A 23,096-nucleotide genomic window follows, 5' to 3' on the forward strand; every position below is an offset into this window, starting at 1 on the left:
TATGAACAGTTTGAAATGACGCTTTCAATGTTTTTAACTGTGTTTTGCTGGCTCAATCACCCTGAGATCCAGGGGCCCTGCTTCCTGTGGCCCCTCAGATGACTCCCCATCATTGTGTTTTACAGATGGCTTTCATCAAGTTAGGAAGGAAAGTTAGATTTCATAAGACAATACAATGCTTTGGTACTGTGCATCAGGTATGGGCAGTTGATGTCAGCTCAGGATTTGGTCTGAAGGCTACACACATTTAGAATTGCAGAGAGGTCAAGGGATTGACAAGGATGCAGTGGACAAAGAAGCAAGGACAGGCCAGAGCTGGGCCGCAGGAGCCATGCTGCAGGGGCTACATGGTCTTCATACTGCTGTGTGTGCTGAGTGTATCCCTGGCCCTGGCCATCTACTGTCCTTACTCCCAGGACAGTTAGATTGCTGTGCACAAGATGTGGTCCCACCTCCTGCTATGTTGGCATAGGAGGATGTAGATCTGCCAAACTGTAACTCCCCACAACAGTCTGTAGTTGGGAACTCCCTAAATGGTAGATCAGGGATGAATGGGAACAGACAGAATGCCCAATAGTGCCTGCAAAAGCAGTGTCTACTATGGACCTCGATTGTCCCCACACATACACTTCATTTTGGATCAGTTTTTGATTGTTGTTGAGATAGGGCCTTGCTGTGTGGTCAGACTTTAAATCGTCCTGCCTGAGTCTTGCTAGGGCAGGAAATACTCAGTTTCACATACATGTGTAGGAAAATAAAATGCTCCAGATAAAAGTATGTATCTCTGGCTAAAAAGCATGGCCACCCACTGTTTTCTGAGAAGGTTCTTTTGTGCATCTGTCTTAAACGGCCTCCTCTGGGTGAGCACTGTGGAGGAGACTTTGTGGGCCTTGCATACTTATGCAGTTCTTGTGAGTTCGAAGTCTTTGAGTTGTCACTAAGGTTCAAACAGTCACACATCACTATCAGCAAGAGTTTGGCACTATTGTTCCTTAAACATGTAGCTGTTTTTTAAGGTTGACTTGCTTCCATGAATTAGTAACACACATTGAAAATACTGCAAAGCCTTAGGAACCTGACCTGAGAATATGTCTCTTGGTCTTGGTTCCTCCCCTGCAGAGAGCTGTCAGTCTTGGTTGATGATTAGAGAGCTGTCATCTTGGTTAATGGTTAGAGAGCTGTCAGTCTTGATTGATGGTTGGAGACCTGTCAGTCTTGGTTGATGGTTGGGAAGCTGTCATCTTGGTTGATGGTTGGAGAGCTGTCAGTTTTGATTGATGGTTGGAGAGCTGTCAGTCTTGGTTGATGGTTGGAGAGCTGTCAGTCTTAGTTAATGGTTGAAGAGCTGTCAGTCTTGGTTGATGGTAGAAGAAACAGAGTGTGGTGGTACCTTCTGGATTCCACCTCTTTGCAGTGGGAGGCCATAGCCCTTTCTCAGGCACTAGAAGCCAAATAGTTAGTCTCGGCTAGACTCCTATGGGTACAATGACCCTCTGAAAATTCTTCCCTTGCTGTCCCTTCAGACAGGCCAGTGTCAATGGACACATGGCTCTGGTAGTCTGAATTTCCTGAATTCAAATTCTCTAGTGTTAGAGGTATGAGGTCTGAGTCCCAAGGGCATGCATGGCTCAGCCCTTGGTTCCTGTAATAAATATCAAATATGACCTTGCTGCTCTGAGATGTGCAGTTCCTGTGCCCTACATCTCACACTGCATGCCCTAGCTCAGCCAGGTCAAGCCTTTGCTTCTGGCACCAGTTTCTTGGATTCAATATAAGATACTTTATGGGCAAATAGAAGATTCAACTCCACGCACTTCAACTAGAAAGAGAACTAAGAGCTCACATCACAGAAACCGTGAGGAATGAGGTGCCAGGGACCTTAAGTGCAAGTTGATCCAGAGGTTTGTGGTGTCATTAGGATTCCATTGCTATTAATTTTCACTAATTTTCCTTCCTTGCCTCCTCCATTTCCTTCTGGGATTAGCCTCTTTGATGAGAGCAGGGGTTGTTGAGCTATTCCAAATGTCACAACTGCAAGTCAGTCCACCAGAGGTGGACCGAACAGCAGTGCTGATATTCCAGCCAGCATCAGATGCAGACTTGGCCTTGAATGAGTTACAGCAGCTAAGAGACTATGGACTAGTGTTGTGTTGGTTGGCTCAATGTACATATGACAGGTGCTAATACCTGGAGGTAAGGAAGAGCAATGTAGACTCCTGTGAGAGCTTTTGGGGAATTGAGAACACGCGAGCGTGCATGCATGCGCGCTCTCCGCCCCCCCTTTTTTGTTTGACATGCCCACACATATTTGTGAATCACACAAAAAGTATTCCTGGTGCCCAACATACATTCTCATTTTGCTGTATAAAACCATGGAAATTCTTTTTATGGTTTAAGGAAACATTGAGTTAGCAAATGCTTCTGAAATTTGTTTCCATGGTTAGTGATAGCTCTGTCAGAGAAGAAAAAAAAAAACAGATTTTTTTCTTGGTGGAGCAAATATACCAGATGTTTTTATTTAGATCTCAAAGTGAGCCCAACCTATGCTAGAGGTCATGGTTCTAATGTCCTCGAGTTAATACAGGAAGCAGTTCATTTGTAAGGAGGCCTGGAAGTACTCCCACCATATTCCCTGTGTCTTCTTTGTACCTTTAATGATGGACACCATCATAATGGCATTGAAAAGTTTGTACACCCGGATAAGCCTCTCCACTGATCCAGTAATCCAAATCAGACCAAATCAAACTGAATTAGAAAAAGCCCACGTTTAATGGATATAGCACTTCCGGATGGCCTTCTGGCCCCCCAGAGAGGCGAGGGGAAAGGGAGACCAGAAAACCCATGAGTCTGGTTTCTGGAGGGCAGTTTAAATAGCCTGTGGGAGTGGTCTTGAGCATCTCTGGGAGAGGGGTGATCATTTGGCGGACTTTCTGAGATGCAGCAGGGTTTGGAGAGAGATGGGGGGCCTTGGGTGGAATTTCCACCATAACATCCCAGACTTTTTGGGTATATGAATTCCAGGGACTGGGGTGAAGCTTCTGCTTTAGCAGGCATGCTCTCAAATCCCAGATGCTAAAAAGACAAACTGTGCTCATAACTAAATGAATCTTATATTGACTTTTCAGTTTGGATTCTTTTATTGGTATATTATATTTTTAAAAAAATTGTATTTTCAATGTTTGTCAGTGTTCTGAATTGATTTGTACCAGCATCAGATTATGAAGTGAGGATAGCTTGTTTAAGCTGGATGATGGAACTTCCTTGAACCATGTGGCTGTAGAGGGGTGTGGCTGGTTTAGTTATGGCACAGGTTGGCTGCCTAATTACTGTTACCTGCATCGAGCAGCCAGCGGTGTTGTCTTTCCAGCTGCTTCTATAAATAGACTCCATCCAGAAATTTACCCGAGGCAGAGTTCCCATTCAGCCACTTCCCTTGTTTAAATTGCTGGTTCGAGGTGGTTATTTTTGAAACCCTTCTCAAATCGACATCTCCCTTAGTCCCTAATCCCTCTTCTCTCATCTGCCAAATTAGATGTAATATGTTTACAAACCCAGAGTGCTTTTGGCACTACACGAGTCTGAGGACTTGAAATTTGACTTAAATGTTGATTTATTTTGACAGAGTTGGGTGCTCGCAGTTCCCCCCAATGGACTGTCTCCTGGCTGCTGTTCAATCCATAGAAGTGACAGGCACCTCATACCCATACCAGTTCTGTTCTGAAATGGAGCCTGACCTACCTCAGTGCAGGAACCATTCCTTGTTCTGTGGTTGTTGGGTTTAGGTGGTGCTTAGGACTGGTTATTCCAGGGCTGGCTGCCATGAAACTAAAGCATATGTTAGTAAAAGAAAAAGTAATTTATAAATACTTACTCAGATTCGTATGTGTTGAAGAAAGTCTTGGTTCTTTTCTTAGTCCCTTTTTTTGACTTTACAGGGCCTTCCTTCTTTCCTTCCTTCCTTCCTTCCTTCCTTCCTTCCTTCCTTCCTTCCTTCCTTCCTTCCTTCCTGTCTTTTCTGTGTCTTGACATCATTTAAACATCTGTACTGGAAACACTTAGTAGAAATGGTGCCGTGAGTTTATCTGATAAGGAAAGAGGTGACAAAACTTGTGCACGTAGATCATAGACGGTCCACACCCTTTCCTTTGTTAAGACATTTGAAAGGATTCTTGACACACAGCAGTTGGGGCCTTGGTTGACTTAGCTCTCCTCTGTGGGCGGCACCCTACATACAGGGTGTATCGTGCTGCTGGTGCAGGGTGCCTCTGTTTCCTCAGAGAAGCATACCCCTCTGAGCCAAGGAGAAGTAGTACGTGGGTCTAGTCATTGTGAGTTGAATTGGTTTGGCTAGTCAAGAAGAAAATTGAGACTATGGAGATTAGCCCTGGCTGGTTACATTGGATAGGCAGCCTCCGTTTCCTTGTCAGTTGTGCTCTTTGTGAACAAGCTCCCGGTACCTGGGACGAAACCTCTCCCCATAGCTACGGTGTCTGAGTAGCCATGGCATTCCTTTTTCGTTTGTTTGTTTATGAAACTGAGTCTCTCTATGTAGTTCTGGCTGCCTTGGAACTCATCCTATAACCCAGGCTGGTGTCAAACTCACAGAGATATGCCTGCCTCTGGGATTTCAAAGACATACACTACTTTGCTGGGCGGGCTATGGGATTCTTTACCACCACATACAAAACACTTGCAAGTAATCACAGCAAGTTGAGCTCTGATTTTTCTTCTCATTAAAAAAAACCAAAAACAAAACAACACCACATTTATCTTTGTGTATGTGTGGGTGACCTGATAAACATGTTCTGTGGTGTGGAGATTAGATGGCAACTTTTTTCTCCTTAGATCCTGGGAATTGAACTCAGATCGTCAGCCTTGGTGGCACATTCCTTTACCCACTGAGCTGTCTTGCTGGTCCAATTTCCTCATACAAATTTTTAAAATTAGTATGTTTGGGGTGGGTACATACATATCATGGTATATATGCATAGAAGTCAGAGGAGAAGTTACAAGAGTTGGTTCTGTTCTTCCACTGTGTGAGTTCTGGGGATTGAACCCAGGTCAGCAGGCTTGGAGACAAGTGCCCTTACCCACTCAATCATCTCAGCAGCCCCAGATAGCCCTATTAATGAGGAGTCTTTGTGAGGATTAAGTTCATTACTGCATGTAAGGTTCTTTGGTGTGGTGACCAGTACGTGTTTCCGGCACCATTTCAAACATAGTTTCTTGGGACAATGCATTGTAAATTCATCTTGGAGAGCCAAAGCCTGTTGTCTGAGAGGAAGCAGCAGGTTCATGTATCTGACATGTTATGCAAGGGCTGGGGCAGGGTGGCTTGCAGTTTTGGAAAGGGATTCTGCTGGAGTTGTGCAAGTGTTGGTTGGTGATAGAGATGACACAGGGCAACAGTGACTTTGGCTTGCTGTCGGCACTCTCTGTTGATGGCCTTTGCCTGGGAGGATGGGCTGGGGAGAAGGTTCATGTGGCAGCAGGTTGGCAGCAGGGCAACTTCAGCAAGTGGGAAGGCAGATGATGGCATTTTGTATAGCAAGTGGAAGTCATTTCTCCTGCTACACAGAGAACCCATCTGAAAGAGTCTTGCTCATTGACTTGACACTTTCCCTTCTTTCTTCCAGCTGGAGACCATGGCCAAAATGGAGGTGAAATCGTCACTTCTGGACAATATGATTGGTGTTGGAGATATGGTTCTTCTAGAACCTCTCAATGAGGAGACATTCATTGACAACCTCAAGAAGCGCTTTGATCACAATGAGATATATGTGAGTGTGTGGAGGCCCCTGTGGCTTTTAGATTCTGGGTTTTGTAGCAGAGCTGACTTTTCTACATCACACATTCTTTGCCTTTTGTTCCTGAGTGGTCAGAGGTATTTGTTTTATAGCCTCAGAGAGTTTTGAGTGTTTGGTAGGTTGGCGTAGGCGTCACACCGATGAATCAAGTATTTCCCAATGGCGTTTAACATCAGCTATGTGCAGGGTATTGAAGGTGAGTGTGGTGTTTTATTCCCTTCCTCTGAGGATATCTGTTCAGACAGTGTTGAGCTCCATTGGCATCTTGAATGCCTTCAGAAGATTTAAAAATTCTAATCACTTAGAAGCTGTCCACCAAAGCATGACAGTGAGTTAACTATCAGGAAAGACACAGCCTTCCTGATCCTTGTCCTAGATGACTGGATCAGCACATGTTCCCCAGAGGCTTGAATTATCATGATTGCTGTAAGTATAATGTCCTGTATGAAAATGCAGCCATCTGAGCACATCCACCTGTAGACAAACCACATGTTTTGAAGATTCCTTAAAAAGGATTTCACAGTGTTACTGTGTTAAGTTCTTCAGATGGATTTAAAACATGAGTTAAAAAATAGGTATATCCCAGAAAGACAAATATAGTATGTACTCACTCATAAGTGGGTACCAGGCATAAAGCAAAAGATATTCCAGAGAAGCTAGAACCCTCTTCCAGAAACAGATGGAAGCAGATGCAGAAATCCACAACTAACCATTGGGCCAAGCTCCTGGAGTACAATCAAAGTGAGGGAGGAGTGATAATATGAACAAAGGAGTCGAGATCATGGGGAAACTCACAGAATCAGCTCATCCGAGCTAGTGAGAGAGATCACTGAGTCAGGTCTGATAAAGGGGGAACCTGCATAAGACTGAACTAGACTCCCTTAATATAGGTGACAATGGTATGACTGGGATAATATATGAGGCCACTGGCAGTGGTTCCAAGATCTAACTCTAATGCACAAACTGACTTAGTGGAACTCATTCTATATGGAGAGATACCTTGCTCAGCCTAGACACAGGGATGTTGGGGGTGGAGAGGTGCCTTGGTCCTATCTAACTAGATGATGGGACAGACCTAGTAGATTTCCTAAGGGATGTCTTACCCTCTCCAAGGAGCAGATAGGAGGTGGGGGGTGAGGTGGAGGGAGCAGGTGGAAAGTAGAGAGAGGGGGAACTGGGATTGGAATGTAAAAAATAAATTAATAAGATATGAATTTAAAAAATCGGTTTATCTTCAGCCCATGCATACATAAAGGTATGGTGTGAATTCAACCAATGGAATGGAGTATTGATTTTCTATGCCAGGTCTGAGAAGCAAAATAGAATAGATTTCACAGAAATGGTGTTGATAGATTTTTGCCTTGCTTCTGAGCTCTTTGTTTTAAAAAATGTGATCCATGCATCAAAATGAGCCGTATTAATGGGACATGTACCATTTTGTTTATCAGTGTGGGAGAAAATAGAAATAAAAAGAGAGACATAAATGTGAGGACTAGAAAAGCTGTGACTTTCCTAGAACAAACTAAACTTTATTATTTTCTGTCACGTATAGCTTTCCTTTCTATGTAGTCAATTCTCCTAGTCCATTTGGCCCCTGTAATATATAGTATTGTGTAGATGACAGGAGTTTATTTCTCGTAACTCTAGAGAGTCCAGGAGGAAAGGGCCAGCAGAGTTCAGAACCTGCTTTCAGGTTGATTGCTGCTGCTGCTGCTGCTGCTGCATCCTTTAGGAGGAAGTGGGAAGCTCCATAGGGCCTGTGGACTAACTGCATTCTTATGGATTCAGCACAGTGGCCTGTCATCTCCCAGAGGCTCCACCTCCACACCATCTCAAGCCCTCAAACCAGAGCACTAAGTGTAGCTCAAGGGCAACACTGAGTGATTAATTTCTTCATGAAATAGTCATCATCCGGAAGGTGGATGACTTGTCTTCCTTGATTGGTGCTGTAGGAATTTGGGGGAGGTTTCACAGTAATGGGAGACTCTTGAGTCCCGCTTTTACAACTTTGATATCGCTTTGATAACTGGATGTGAATCTGAGGAGTAGTTCCAGTTCAGAGTTTACCTAAAATGGTGATCAAGATGGGAAAAGCTGCTGTAGGGCAGGGAAATGGCATTGTTTGGCTTGGTGTCACCTCCTCCCCCAGGGAGCAGGTACTGCTTTCAGGTGGAGCAGCTTGGCCATTCTAAGGCTCTAATTGGAGGTATGGTCTGATAGCAAATGAAAGATGGCCTTTAACCTGGTCCCTGAGATAGCGATAAGAGGAATCAATTATTTCCTACTAAGATTGCGGTTACTTTTCTTTTTGTCTCTAAGCAGCACAATTCACTTTTAGATGAATTGAAAACAGGAGGGCATCATGTGTATTTGAATACCTGATGTGTTATGGCCACTAAAAATAAAGCCATCCCCCTTAACAAAATGCCCAGTGTTTACATTCATGAGGCTTTAGCAGACACAATGTCTGGGTTTCAGCTCTACCTAATTTGATTTTTTAAACTATTTCTGGGATGCCCTTTCTGGTTATAAGACAAAAGTAGAAAATTGACTTTAGCTTGACTTTAGCTTGTAGATATTGACGTCAATTAATGTCTTCCGTGGTACTCGATGGCTACTCTTCTCTTGAGATGTGTGCCTTCCTGCTGCACCTTTAAACGCACATCAAGTTGGATGACAAAGCAGTCTCCACTTTCAATGGAAACTAGCAGGTTCTAGAGTAATGTGTGTAGCACATTCCTGCTGTTTAAAATGCAGTGGTTAATGAGTGTGTCTGTGTTGCATTAATATGTACATAGAGGAAGGCTTGCTCACTGAGTGCTGTGGTGGAGTACAGGGGAGAATTACTGTTAGATTTCTACTTTGTAGTGTTTAAGTTAAGCATATGTTGCTTTTGTAATAAAAAAAACACAGGGACTGCATGATAGGTGGGGTCACGACTCCCAGTCTCGAATACGAATGCCATGTATCCAACTTATTGCTGGTTCTTATTTTAATAACATTCTTGCTTTTCTTTTCTTCATGGGTTACTATAAAATTGTTTGGCCTGCACAAAGCATCATGCTCTTGTGTTTCACGCTGCTGAGTTTTCGATTCTTTGTCAGAATAGAAGATGCTGTTGAAATCTGTTGTGTCCTTGGGCAGCCATCTGGGATGATCTGTCCTGTAAGCATGCTAACATTGTATTGACAAGGGGCAGTGGCCAGAACATTGGTCTAGACTTGGAAACTCTTGGTGTGGCCATAGTGTGAACAGTTTGCTGTGTGGTCTAGTCCTTCCCCATCCTGCTGCCCCTCTCCCTTTCAACACCCCACCACCACCCCAAATAAAAAGGTAAGAGGGAGCATCTACTCTGACAGAGCTGCCTGAGAGGAGGCTTTGCTGTGCATGGGAGTCGCTCCAAAGTGGTCACCCTAGCATTCTCTGGATCTTCAGCCAGCTGACTCTACACAGCCAAACACGGGTCAGCAACTTAGCAAGAGTAAAAGAGATGGTGCTGAGAAAGCCCTAAAGGACGGAGCGGCCATGTTGATGAAGCTGCCATGTTAAGAGATGTGCCCCATGGGAGGCGTTTGTCATGAGCCTTAGGTGCCCGTGTCTCCCAAAGACCTGCTGCCCAGACTGAATGTCTGATGCCAGAAAAGGGTGAATAGATTTTTTTGGAGCATCCAGGGCAGAATTAAGTCTAATCATTCACCGACATCTTGCTTCCCAAGTAACTCACGGTTTTGTTCTGAAATGTGGGTTTATTTTGATGTAACACACTCCTTGTAACCCTTTAAGTAAAATGAATGCTCTAATAATATCCTCTGAAGAAGGGGCTTATCATGCTTGTTTAAGTAGCAACATACTGGCTCATGTCTGTGGCCCTAGTAGCATCAGTGTGTGGGACTGCTTCAGCTGTCCTTCCCAGCGATGACGGCTTTGGGCTTGTTTGATGGGAGATAGGGGAGGACCAGGTGAGGGGAGATAGAGGGAAGAAGCATGCGGGGTCAAGAGGCTGTTTGCTGTTATCCCTCCCTCTTGGCAGAGTGCAGTTCAAGCTGGGACCAGCTGCAGGCCATGCCTTTTAGTCTCTGGGGCTCAGTATGGGGTCAGTGGCTGGGAAATGCTAGTCGTGACATTCCCAAGCTCTGCTGTTCTGTGTTCTTTCTGCCCTTTGTCAGCCCTTCCGGCCTTCCCACCCCCACCATTGGGCCAGCTTGCGGCAGGGGCAGGTTTCACGTGGACTTAATTGTGATGGACGAAGAGGCAGACCTGAGGTCAGACGGCTCTGTTTTTAGGGTGACTGGTCAGGACTGTGGTTCTGTCCAGGAAGAGGGAGAGCTGCAATTTAGGTAAGAACTAGGAGGACAGATTTGGAAAGTAAAGAACCAAGGTGTCTGTCTGCTAACAGAAGTATTTCTGGTGTCCAGCAATAAATTTAGTTTGTTTCCTGTCTGAATTGTCAGGTTGGGGGTCATCTACATGTAGAGGTCTGAATTAGCCCAGTTTCAAGATCTTATGTTAAACTAATTGCACTAGTGAAAGTAACAGCCTCAAAAATTCAGCACACAAAGCCTTAATTTTCAGAAATGCTGGGGACAGGAGAATGGGATCCCATACTTTTGTAACACTCAAATATAAAGTACTAGATATTTGATTAGTTTACAAAAATACTGCAAAAATTATACTGGTTTACATTTGTGCATCTTGAAATTTCCCAAGCACTTTTCATTTATACGCAGGATGGTTTATACCATGTGGATCTATGGATCTAACTTATGTTTCTTGGGGATACTTATGTTTGCCATAAATGATTTGTCTCCCTTTGTTATAAAACAACTTAAGTTTCTCGTCGTCCCACTGTGTATGCATCAGGAGTGCTCACTGTGTGTGTATATCAGGAGTGCTCACTGTGTATCAGGAGTGCTCTGTGTGTGTGTGTGTGTGTGTATCAGGAGTGCTCACTCTGTGTGTGTGTATCAGGAGTGCTCACTCTGTGTGTATATCAGGAGTGCTCACTGTGTATCAGGAGTGCTCTCTCTCTCTCTCTCTCTCTCTCTCTCTCTCTCTGTGTGTGTGTGTGTGTATCAAGAGTGCTCACTCTGTGTGTGTGTGTGTGTATCAGGAGTGCTCACTCTGTGTGTGTATCAGGAGTGCTCACTATGTGTGTATATCAGGAGTGCTCACTGTGTGTGTATATCAGGAGTGCTCACTGTGTATCAGGAGTTCTCTCTCTCTCTCTCTCTCTCTCTGTGTGTGTGTGTGTGTGTGTGTGTATGTGTGTGTATCAGGAGTGCTCACTCTGTGTGTATATCAGGAGTGCTCACTATGTGTGTATATCAGGAGTGCTCACTGTGTGTGTATATGAGGAGTGCTCACTGTGTATCAGGAGTGCTCTCTCTCTCTCTCTCTCTCTCTCTCTCTCTCTCTCTGTGTGTGTGTGTGTGTGTGTGTGTGTGTATGTGTGTGTATCAGGAGTGCTCACTCTGTGTGTATATCAGGAGTGCTCACTGTGTGTGTATATCAGGAGTGCTCACTGTGTATCAGGAGTGCTCTGTGTGTGTGTGTGTGTATCAGGAGTGCTCACTCTGTGTGTGTGTATCAGGAGTGCTCACTCTGTGTGTGTGTATCAGGAGTGCTCACTCTGTGTGTATATCAGGAGTGCTCACTGTGTATCAGGAGTGCTCTCTCTCTCTCTCTCTCTCTCTCTCTCTCTCTGTGTGTGTGTGTGTGTATCAAGAGTGCTCACTCTGTGTGTGTGTGTGTATCAGGAGTGCTCACTCTGTGTGTGTATCAGGAGTGCTCACTATGTGTGTATATCAGGAGTGCTCACTGTGTGTGTATATCAGGAGTGCTCACTGTGTATCAGGAGTTCTCTCTCTCTCTCTCTCTGTGTGTGTGTGTGTGTGTGTGTGTGTGTGTATGTGTGTGTATCAGGAGTGCTCACTCTGTGTGTATATCAGGAGTGCTCACTATGTGTGTATATCAGGAGTGCTCACTGTGTGTGTATATGAGGAGTGCTCACTGTGTATCAGGAGTGCTCTCTCTCTCTCTCTCTCTCTCTCTCTCTCTCTGTGTGTGTGTGTGCGTGTGTGTGTGTGTGTGTGTGTGTGTGTGTGTGTGTGTGTGTGTGTGTGTGTATCAGGAGTGCTCACTCTGTGTGTATATCAGGAGTGCTCACTATGTGTGTATATCAGGAGTGCTCACTGTGTGTGTATATTAGCAGTGCTAACTATGTGTGTATATCAGGAATGCTCGCTGTGTGAGTGACTTAACTCATGGTTTTTCCAGGCTGGACTGAGTGACAATCTGAAATTTGGACCTTTCATTTATTAGCAGAGCTCAGAGCTGGCACTCAAAGTCCAGCTCAATGTTATTCTTATTACCTAACTATCCTCTTGTTTTTTATAATTTCAAAATTTCTTTTTAAAAGTCTTAAAAATTTTTTTCATAACAAAAGCAATATGCTTTTGAAAAACATTTCAAGGAGCATAGGGCTGTATAACATGAAAATGTAGTTGCCCTGTGCTGGGTTTCCAGAAGCGATGCTGGTTGCTCTGGTTCAGTCTTCCAGACTATTCGTTTTAAGGAAGGTGCTTTTTCTGTTCTAGAGTTGGAAACATGAGGTTCTCTCTCCTCAGAGATCCGAGACCCAGCAGGTTTGAGTAGGACAGGATTAGTCTTCAATGCCACTTCTACCTCTGCCTAGACCAAGCCGGTCAGGAGGAGACCCCAGATCTGGTCACATGAAATGCCTGGACTACAGTATGTGGGAGTGGCTGGCTCCTAGAAAAGGTGTCGAGCAAATGTGTGTGCTTTTGGGAGTTGGGAATGGAGACACAACATCAGAAGAGTAGATAAAGCTGTGGATGGACTGTGGTGAGGCATAGAGGAATGTTGTGTCTCATTTGTGAGGCCAGTCTGTCTCTTGCGGACTCTAGGAAGACAGTCAGTTTTGATAATAATGTGTTAGTGTTTAACTTGTGCAAACTTTCATAAAACCTTTGGTAACTGGAAAATCTCTCCCATGTAGATGCAATTTGTCTGTCCAGTCTTAGACAGTTATTTCAAGTTCCAGGTCCTATGTTGTTCTTGAAATATCTGTGTAATATTTATGATCATTTAACTTAAGTATTCCAGTCAGAGTGACACCTGGGGTTAGATTTGGAGGACATGAGGCCATCAAAAGAAAAGTCCTCTCTGTTAGAAGGAGTTTGATGGGCACCCAGGTGCAAAGACCTGAGCCTGAGGCCTGGCCCTGCTACTTTTCTCTTGAAAAAGTCCGTCAACTCCTTGAATACTTTAAGCCATTTATGTTTAGTTCATTTAGTTCTCATAGAGTCTTGTGTGCTGTAACATTTTCATAGTACATGTGAGAAAACAGGCTCAGTCTGTTCCATGGTCACACAGTGGTATGAGATGGAAATCTAATGCCACGGTTCAGGTGCTAACTTTACATGAACATCCAATGATCCTGCTGATAGGAATGCCTGTTTAGTTTGCAAAGTAGTTGCATATGATATTGAAGTTTGCATAGGTTTGAGGATTAGGTGGTGTCAAAGTGACCTAGAAAAATGGAAGTGATAATCGGTGCTCTGGCCATGTGTTGAGTGAGCACTCAATGGTACAGTGACATGAACTTATTGAACGTGGAACAGCTACATTGGGTTCTCAAGTCATAGTTTATCATGTCATGGCCCTCTTGAGCCAGAGCGAAGTGAATCAACCAAGAAGATAACCAAGTTGTCCCTGCTCCCATCGCCCCTGTAGCCAAAAAAGCAAGTATAGAAGATCTTGAGGAATGAGTGTTGTTCATCATATTAAGTGGACAGCAAGTGATTGACAGCTCCTCGAGTTCCTCCTTTATGAGCACAAGGTAGAAGAAGCCATTTGGCTCTGGGCACATGGAACCAGTTCAGTTACACACAAATCTCCTTTTTCTGCAGAGCAGATGGATTTTGATGGCATTCTGATTTTTAAGGAGAAGTTATTTTGTTTTTTGAACCCTGCCCTGAAATGGGTGGAAGGTGAGATACAACATGGCATCTTGGAAAAGATCTGGGCCTTGAACAGGCAGAACAAACTTTGAAATCTTTTTTTTCTCTGGTTGTAGCTTTGGAGCCTGTCCTGGAACTTGCTCTGTAGACCAGGCTGGCTTTGAACTCACAGAGATCCACCTGCCTCTGCCTCCCAAGTGCTGGGATTAAAGGCGTGTGCCACCACCACCTGGCACAAACTTTGAAATTTCAGCAATTCACAACCATCAGTGCCATTGTCAGAAATTGAGTTCTTTCATCCATAAAGTGTCCATTTTGGTACTTATCTGACTGAGTCTGAAGACTGACACATAGGAGGGGTGGAGTATATTGTAGGTGGTGTGGCTGTATTGAGGACTGGGAAGCCCAGCATGATTTTTCTTCAGTGTTTTACAATTGGGATTTTTTTCTTAAAAAAATAAGATTTCCATTTTCTTCTGCTGTAACTGAGTGCTGTGTTGTTGTTTTGTTTTTTGCCTTTTTTGTTTGTTTGCTGTTTTTGTTTTGACTAAGATATAGTTACCAAATGATTCTGGTGGCTGGTGGTTCAGACAGCATGGCAGTGTTGTCAGCTGAGGGGTCCTGACTCTGTCACAACAAGGTGGAGAAACAGAACAGAAAGGTGTAAAGGCAAATGCAGAATTGATCACATGGTGGGACAGGAAGGAGCAGGGACTCCAGGGCCAGGTGGCACTTTTTGTAACAACCCTTTCCAGGGAGTTGCATCCTGTGGGGGCTACATTCATCCCTTCTGAGGGTGGTATCCAACCCCTTAAATGTTTCTCAGACCTGACCTCCACATTTGGGGTGAAGCTTCCAGCATGTAGATTTGGGGAATACTCTCCAGCCAAGCAAAGTAGGCTTCTCTTTCCCACTCTGTCCTTCCTCTCACTTTTGTCTTCATTGTAGAGATTTCATTTTTGTTGTATTTCTGTTTCCAGTTAGCCACATAATATTATCTTCAGGACTTGTGGCAAGTAGGGAACCCAACAACACTGGGCCACACTGTACCCTAGCGAAGGATTTTATTGGGCTGGAGAACAGTATATATTTGGAAAATTCCTGCCTCCTTTCAGAATCTGTCTCAGCGATGATATGGCAGTGTCTCGTTGTCCTGCTCTAAATTAAAGGCAGCCTGAGGTGGTATTTTTAGCTGGTATTTAAGCGTGGCAGGGAACTCATATAGTTCTTTAATTTATAGTCTGAAATGACTGACAGCCCAGGACTGAAAGATTGTAATATGATGTTAGGATAGGAGTGTCTTAGGCTAGACCAGCAGGCCTGGATGTCATCTGCAGCCACAGTTTGCGGACCTCTGTTTATTTGTGGATGTCTGCTCTGAGGCCAGGGATTTAAAGCACTAGGCAAAATATAATCTGCAGAGATGGGTTCTGTTTTCAAATTGAGAAATAGTGGAAAAATAAAAACAACAAGCAAGATGTGGTGTGACGCTGTCATGAGAGACGGTGAGCGCCCCGTGGAAGCAGGCTTTGTGGAAGACTTTGAAGCTTACTGGCTGCTATGAGTAGAAAGAACAGCTTAGAAGAAGCAAGAATGGGTGGCGAACTGGGCACATGACCAGTCTCCTATGTCCTAATTTTCTTCTAGCATTGTAACAGGTGCTTTATGGGGCTGTGGTATACTGGGTGCGTGGGGACCGATTCATGTGTCTACCACTGATGTGAGACTTGGATACGGTATTTCAGCCTGTGCTTCCGGTTTCTTCACTTGTAAAACTAGGGTATTATTAGTGTGGTGTGTGTGTGTGTGTGTGTGTGTGTGATACCTAATGCATATAAGCAGCACACACAGACACACATATGTTTTTCTGAGAGTGGAGGTGCCAGATACATACACTGGATTGCATTTTTGTTGTAAGTACCAGAAAAGTATTGAAGTCTGTTCTTGACCTCACATTTAGAATTTTGACTTACACCATTTTATGCACTTTTGAATGGTGAAAAAAACAATCAAAACATTTGCTAGACCATGGTGTGTCTTTTAATAAAACCCCAAAGACAAAGAATCTCTTCAAGAGAATTGAGGAAGTCATACAGATGTCCATTTAATTCTAGCGTTATGCATAATAGTTTGTGTCTTGTGATAAAATTCCCAGGACCCAAGACCTAAGAGGAGAGTGGGTTTCTTGCGAAGTGAATGGCTCTTGTTCTGAGGGTTCCAAGGACTTGTTTTATGGTGTCATCTTAGTATTTGCTTCATTAGAGCTATCTCACGTGCTGTCTGCTAACTCATTTCCCGTATACAAAGGAGAGTGGGTTTCTTGCGAAGTGAATGGCTCTTGTTCTGAGGGTTCCAAGGACTTGTTTTATGGTGTCATCTTAGTATTTGCTTCATTAGAGCTATCTCACGTGCTGTCTGCACTCATTTTATACAAAGACCAGTTTTGTACAAGTCTTCACTTTGGCATTGTAGGATAGGGTGAATTTAGCTGAGGTCTAGGGAAGGGAGTCCTGGCTTGGCTGTTATGCAGTGGTCAGTAGATTCCAGTAGAGCCCAGTGGAATTTATACCATCATAAGGGGTACTGTTTATGGAATGCTTGCTGTGGGCTTAGTGCTTTGATATGTAATCTCATTTAGCACTCAGATCTTCCAGGGGAATTAGTAATCGTCCCTCTGTGTATACACATGAGGAAACTGGGGCAGGGAGAAGCTAAAAATGTGCCTAGCTTTACACAAAACTGGAGATTTACCAGAAAACTTGGAGCCACAGTTTATAGAACATTCCAAATAGATTTAAAGCACAGCCAGCAGGGTATGGTGGGGAGTCTGAGCTGAGAGCTCACACACTGCAGGTGTGGCTCCACACATAAGCACTTGCATCATCTAATCCCCTTGTCACACAGCAGCCTTGATTTCAGAGCTGCTCTTGCACTGCCTGCCTTGAACTCATGACTCTACAGTCTGGTCCTCCCTCCCCCCTTCCTCATCTCCCCACCCCTCCTCCCTTCTCCCTTTCCCATCTCTCCTCCCTACTTCTTCCCTCTTCTTGCCCTCCTCCTCCCTCCTCCCACTTTCCTCCTCCTCCATCCACACTGTTTCTCCTGCCCTCCTGTGCTAAGGCCATGAGTCTTAGTTACTGGCAGAGTAGCTTTGCTGTAGAGAAGCCCTTCTGGCTGAAGCCTCTTGTAAGATTCTAACACAATAACGAACATTGCTGGGAAAGTTGCCAAGATAAAGACTTTTTACTGTTATGTGTGTGCACATCTCAGTGTATTTAAATGCTTCCCTCAGAGGCCAGAAGACATTGTCAGGTCCTCTGCAAATTCTAACAGCTGAGCCCCCCCCCATATTCCCTCTTTTATACAGATACTTTATCTTAAAATGGCAATATATCAGTCTTTAAGACCTGAATGCATATAACTTTGGGTAGATTCTCATTGCTCTCTGGATATTTTCCAGAATCTTACAAACAAAACTATTTGTCTACAGTGGGATATCCTACAGTCCTGCGTATCCATGATCTAGACATTCATCAACAATGGAACCCTAGCAGGTGCCTCTCAGGAACCCTGTGGTCTTTGAATTCGGCTTCCTCGGCACCCTTTTAAAGACAACACCTTCAAAACACAGTAGAGCACTGTTTCTCAACCTGTGGGTCACGACCCCTTTGGAGGTTGAATGACCTTTTCACAAGGGGGCACCTAAAACCACTGAAAAACACAGATATCTACATTATGATTCATAACAGTAGCAAAATTGCAGTTATGAAGTAGTAATTTTATGGTTGGGGTCACCACAACATGAGAAACTGTATTAAAGGGTCACAGTGTTAGGAAGGTTGTGAACCACCGCACTATAGTATATCTGACTGTTGTAAAGCAGTGAAATTGAAAAGTACATATCTATGCTCTCAGGTGTCTTTCTGTCTCTGTCTCTCTGTCTCTGTCTCTGTCTCTCTCTCTTTCTCTGTCTGTCTGTCTGTCTGTCTGTCTGTCTGTCTGTCTGTCTGTCTCTCTGGTTTTTCAAGACAGGATTTCTCTATGTGCATTCCTAGCTGTCCTGGGAGTCGCTTTGTGGACCAGGCTGGCTTTGAATTCACAGACATCCATCTGCTGAGTGCTGGGGTTAAAGGTGTGCACCACCACTGCCTGACTGTCTAAGCTGTCTAACTTTCTTCTTGAGAACCTCTCTTTCTCTTCAGATCCCTTTGTCAATAGATTCTAACTCTGCTCCCTACTAGCTCATCCTGAAATTCTCTTGTGGGGTGAAGCCAAGAATCCTGGGTTTGTGTAAGTGGAGATGTCTGAAAAGAATCCCTCCAGCAGCTGCAAGGAAAAACACAGAGTTGTGCCCCTGTCCCTATTGCTACTTATCAGTTTCAATTAGTTTTTACATGTCTATGGATATCCATTAGAGTGTTGGCAAATAATGTGCACTTAAGTGCTTTTCAACTTAGCTGCCAGTGAGCCCACATGACATGGCCAGATCTTAGCATAATGGTCACAAGAATGGAGGACAGTGACATGGCCACATTAGTCAACAGAAACATATTCTGATGAGGAGCCACGAATCATCTGTCTCCCTTAGATTATACAGTCAAACAACTCTAACCCCAGGGGCTCTGGATTAAATCTTCGACCATTGTACCAGGAAGCCCTCCTCTCATGGGCAGAAGTCTCCTTCCTAGTGGGCCATCTAGGTGATGGATGCTTAAGGCTTTATATTGCCAGAAATGAACAAAAGGAAGAAAGAAAAGGGGCCTTCAAGTTACAAAAAAAAAAAATAACCTAACAACACCCCCCCAAAAAAAACCCATTTTCATCTCAACAGAAAAAAATTAACCATAGTAATCATCTCAACATCAGAGATCATCAGAGATGTATTCATCAGGAAACTGTCGATTGACAGACACAAGTTACATATCTGGTATGTTATTTAATCTACAGTGGCTTTAAAAGCTGCAGGGCAGCACTCAGGAGGCAGAGGCAGACAAATCTCTGTGAGTTCGAGGCCAGCCTGGTCTACAGAGCGAGTGCCAGGACAAGCTCCAAAACTACACAGGGAAACCCTATCTTGAAAAACCAAAAACCAATAAGAAAAAAAAAAAAGAAAAATCTGCCAAGGAGGATGTGGGAGCCCTCTGAGTACAAGTCTCCAAGCCATGTTACCTTCTGAAGCAGGAATGGTTCAAAGCTACAATGGGCCAGGACTCAAGCAAAAGCAGCCCATCACAGAACTGCATAAGCAAACTGATTTAATTGACTGTCAATAAATGAGCAACACATTTATTAAGGACCAATTTTATTTGAGACATCATATAAATATAAAACCCCACAGTCTATACATTGAGACTTTCATAATATAGCTGAGATGAGTCTTCTGTATAGAAAAACAAAGTTTCAGAGCTAACTACTCTTGTGGTACAAGCCTAAATCCAAGCCTTGGGGGGTCTAAGGCAGATTGAAAGTCATGAGTTTAAGACAAACCTGGACTGATGTGTGTGTGTATAAAGAACTGGAGTTCAAGGCTAGCTGGGCTACACAACAACGCTAACTAGACACTAAAGTAGATGACAGGATGTTATGTTACTGAGTGTGTGAGGTCTGGGTGAAGGGAAGTCCCTGTGAACTGTAGTAGGTCCAGGCAGGTCTGTGGAAGCAGAGATCACAGCAGGTCCACAAGAAGAAGTTGACTTTGGAAAAGCAGAACCAAGAAACGGCATTTGAGATTTTGGTTTTAGGTGGAAGTTACCCCTGCCCTTCTCATCAGCTAAGTTCGGGGTCCCCTAACTTCTAAAGCATACAGTGATGGGGAACACCTATTTGCACCTTGTTCACGGCAGCATTAGGCAGGGAAGTAACCCAAGAGTGCATTGACAGTAAACAGATTGTAGCACAGCCATGCAAGGGAACACTGTTCAGATTGGAGCATAAGAGACCTTTGGAGGACATGGAAGAGCATGGCTTCACCCCAGCCAAGCTACCCAACCAATAATTAAGTCAAGGATCACAACCTTAGCAGGGGAGGACAGGGAAAGGAAAAGGGAGGAGAGGAGGAAGGAGGGGGAGAAGGAGAGAGGAGGGATGGGGAAGGGAGGAGGAAAGAAGGAAGGGGAGGGGAGGAGGAAGAAGAGAGGAGGAGGGGGAGGAGGAGGGGAGAGAGGATGGAAGGGGAAGGGAGGAAAGAGAAGAGATAGGGACGGGAGGAGGGAAGGAAAATGGAGAAGGAATGGGAACAAAGGAGGGAGGAGGGAAAGGAGGAATCATGAGTTCAAGGCAGACAGAGCAAGAGCAGCTCTGAAATCAAGGCTGCTGTGTGACCAGGGGATTAGATAATGCAAGTGCTTATGTGTGGAGCCACACCTGCAGTGTGTGAGCTCTCAGCTCAGACTCCCCACCATACCCTGCTGGCTGTGCTTTAAATCTATTTGGAATGTTCTATAAACTGTGGCTCCAAGTTTTCTGGTAAATCTCCAGTTTTGTGTAAAGCTAGGCACATTTTTAGCTTCTCCCTGCCCCAGTTTCCTCATGTGTATATACAGAGGGACGATTACTAATTCCCCTGGAAGATCTGAGGATTAAATGAGATTATCCACCCAAGCACCAAGCCCACAGCAGGCACATATGCACTCTGTAGACCATATGTACTATGCTGTTGTAAATGCTGTGAAGCTCAACTGGAATCTTCTTACCACTGTATAACGGTGGCGTTAGGACTACTAGCCCCTGGACCTCAGCTGAATTCATCCATGCCTATAGAGCCAGAGTGCACCTGGGATGTCTTTAAAAGCAGTGGATGATTGGTGTCTCCTCCAGGTCACTGAGAGCGAGCTTTGACAAGACTCTCCATGGAATAGCATGCATGACCTTTCACAGGCTCTGACCACAGGGGCTCTTCTCCCAGGCTCTGAACTGGAGTCTGGAGAGGGAAGGCTGCTAGACGGACTGTCCTCCAGAAAAGAGGTCAGTTTCGCTGCAGGCACAAGAGGAACCCTCAGGTTGTGTTTGCTCTTTGCAAGGCATCTGTTTGGAGTGCCAGAAGTGCTTAAACCATGCAGCTGGAGATGGTTTTGACTTAGGAATGTTTGCACATTCTTGACTTAATGTCTGCCCTGGAGAAGCAAAAGGGGAATCTGTTAATTGAATGTGCCTTTTATACAGGGTCCAGCCTGCCCTGTCACTTTTTTTTTTTCTTGTTCCTGTCTTTCCTCTCCTCTTTTTCTTCACCTGCCCTAGATGTTGGCTGGTTGGTCACACAGGGCAGTGACAGACAGGAGAGGAGCTTTCCATTGCCTTGTTTGTGGGAGATTGACACCAATGGCTGATGGTGCCGAGGTTGGCAGGATGGGGGTGATGAGCAAGGAAATGGGAGTGGCTACTTGGTAATGAGCTTCTTTTGAGGGTTAGATGCAGTAAGAAAATGGCAGCGATAACATTTAGGTTCAGATGCTCAGTGCTATAGAAATGAACTGCCCTGTCACTCCTCTCCTCCCCGAAGAAAGCTTTATTCTGCATTTCCATGAGTACACAATGGGCAGCCTAAAACCAGAGTTGAATGCCAGTCCCACCCCACCAATCATGTTCTTCCAGGGCTACTTTCTGTGTTTCCAAAGGAGGAGGGCTGTGACTGAATATTTAATTATTCTCACTGCTACCATGGGTGTTTTTAAGTCTTTGCTTATTGAACCTTCAAGGAAGAAGCCCCATCTGCAGCAAGGACAGCTGCCCTGGTAGAAGGCAAACCTCTCAGGGGTTCAAGGCTTAGGATGCAGACAGGAAGTAAAATGGATGTAAGCAGTCGGGCAGGGATGAGGTTGTTCTAAAGAGACACATGTCAGCTTCCCTTTGACTATTAAAACAATTGTCTCCAAGAAATTGAAATTTCCCCAGGAGTTCCCTGCTGGGAGGAGAGGGCTGAAGCTTGATTTCAAAGGGAAGAACTTGTCTCCTGGAAAGAGACTTCACACTCTCCTAAGAGCCTGTCAGACAGCTCTGCAGGAGAGATGCAGCCCAAACAACGGTGTGGGCTGGGCTGCTCCCTCACCTGGGCTGTCTTCTATTTAAATAATACCCACATATCCAGACCCCTGCGTGCGGGTGCACATGGATGTGTGTACATTTGTGCGCATGTGCATGGGTGTGTACAAGTGAGGGTGTTTGTCACTGCACTTCTTTGTTCTTCCTGTAAGTCTCCTTTTCCTGCTTTTCACCAATGCTTGCTTGTTTAATTGGTCTGTTGGGGCACAGGCTTGGATCCTACCATGTCTGGTAACATGGGGAGTATGGCCACTTCAATGCTTGCTTAAATGAATGTGTCTTGTCCTGCTTGGCCCCTTTTCTGGTTTGTTCGAGAATGTTGGTGTATCGGCTATTGGTGCATTGTGGCAAACTGTTTTCAGAAATTAATGACTAAGTGACAATCTTCTTTGCACACAGCTCTCTTGGATAGAAGTTTAGTGTGACTTAAGCTTTGGTTATCTTCTGCTGACCTCACCTGGGATTACTCCAGTGACTTCAAGTATCTGGTGGTTTCAGTGGCGATGGCTCATTCATGTCCTACAGTAGAGGCTATAGGGCAGAACACACACACCCCCCATTGATAACTCAAGCTCATTATTATAAAAAATGCAGGATAGCTGGAAAGACCCGGGCACATCCCAGTCCACACATGGTTTTCAGATAGCTGCCTGGGTCACATTTGCTAATGTCTCTTTGATCAAACAAAGTCCAGATTCGGAGACTTGGAAAATAAACACTACCCTTTGAAACACTCCCCTGGCTTCACAGTGGTATGATTACAGGTGGAAGAAGTTTTTCTGGTCATATTTGTCCCACAGTAGGCAGGCAGCTGAAGAGAAAGCTATCATTTACAGCTTTGTCCACGGGCAACACATGACCTACAGGCATAATAAAATAGTCACCAAATGTAGTGAATTTGGTATTGCATGTCAACAGAAGAATAATATACAGTACCACCCACTTTGGTGCTTATTGGAGCTGGTGTGAGCCAGTCATTCAGTAAGAGATAGTTACTGAGCAACCTGAGTGGGCAGGTTCTGTTCTGCATGGTAGTGACACCGCTGGGGGCAGAATCTCAGCTAATTTAGTGTTGCTGCACGAAACTTACAAATAAGAAAAAACTCACTTGTCTTTAGCTGGGGTTTTGACGTTGAATTTGTTCTCTGTGCAAGAATGCCAGAGTGGCAGATGTTTATCACAGCTTAGCCATCGAAAAGAGCCAGCCAAGTGGTTGGTTTCTCTGCTGACAGAGTCTGTACACAACTTTTATTTTTATTTTACAAACAGA

The 23,096-nt window shown here is 44.5% G+C and overlaps 1 protein-coding gene across 3 annotated transcripts in view; it reads left to right on the forward strand.

The window, feature by feature from the left end:
- Positions 1–23,096, forward strand: part of Myo1b (myosin IB) — a 164,930-nt gene that overhangs the window by 26,361 nt on the left and 115,473 nt on the right. For all 3 annotated transcript variants that reach the window (XM_027396859.2, XM_027396860.2, XM_027396861.2), the window contains exon 2: positions 5,637–5,780. In XM_027396859.2, coding sequence (XP_027252660.1) covers positions 5,646–5,780 — 135 coding nt within the window. In that variant the 5' untranslated portion in view covers positions 5,637–5,645. The remainder of the gene's footprint in view (positions 1–5,636; positions 5,781–23,096) is intronic.

This window comes from Cricetulus griseus, chromosome 2 (assembly GCF_003668045.3).
Source record: "Cricetulus griseus strain 17A/GY chromosome 2, alternate assembly CriGri-PICRH-1.0, whole genome shotgun sequence".
NCBI classification, from domain to species: Eukaryota; Metazoa; Chordata; class Mammalia; order Rodentia; family Cricetidae; genus Cricetulus; species Cricetulus griseus.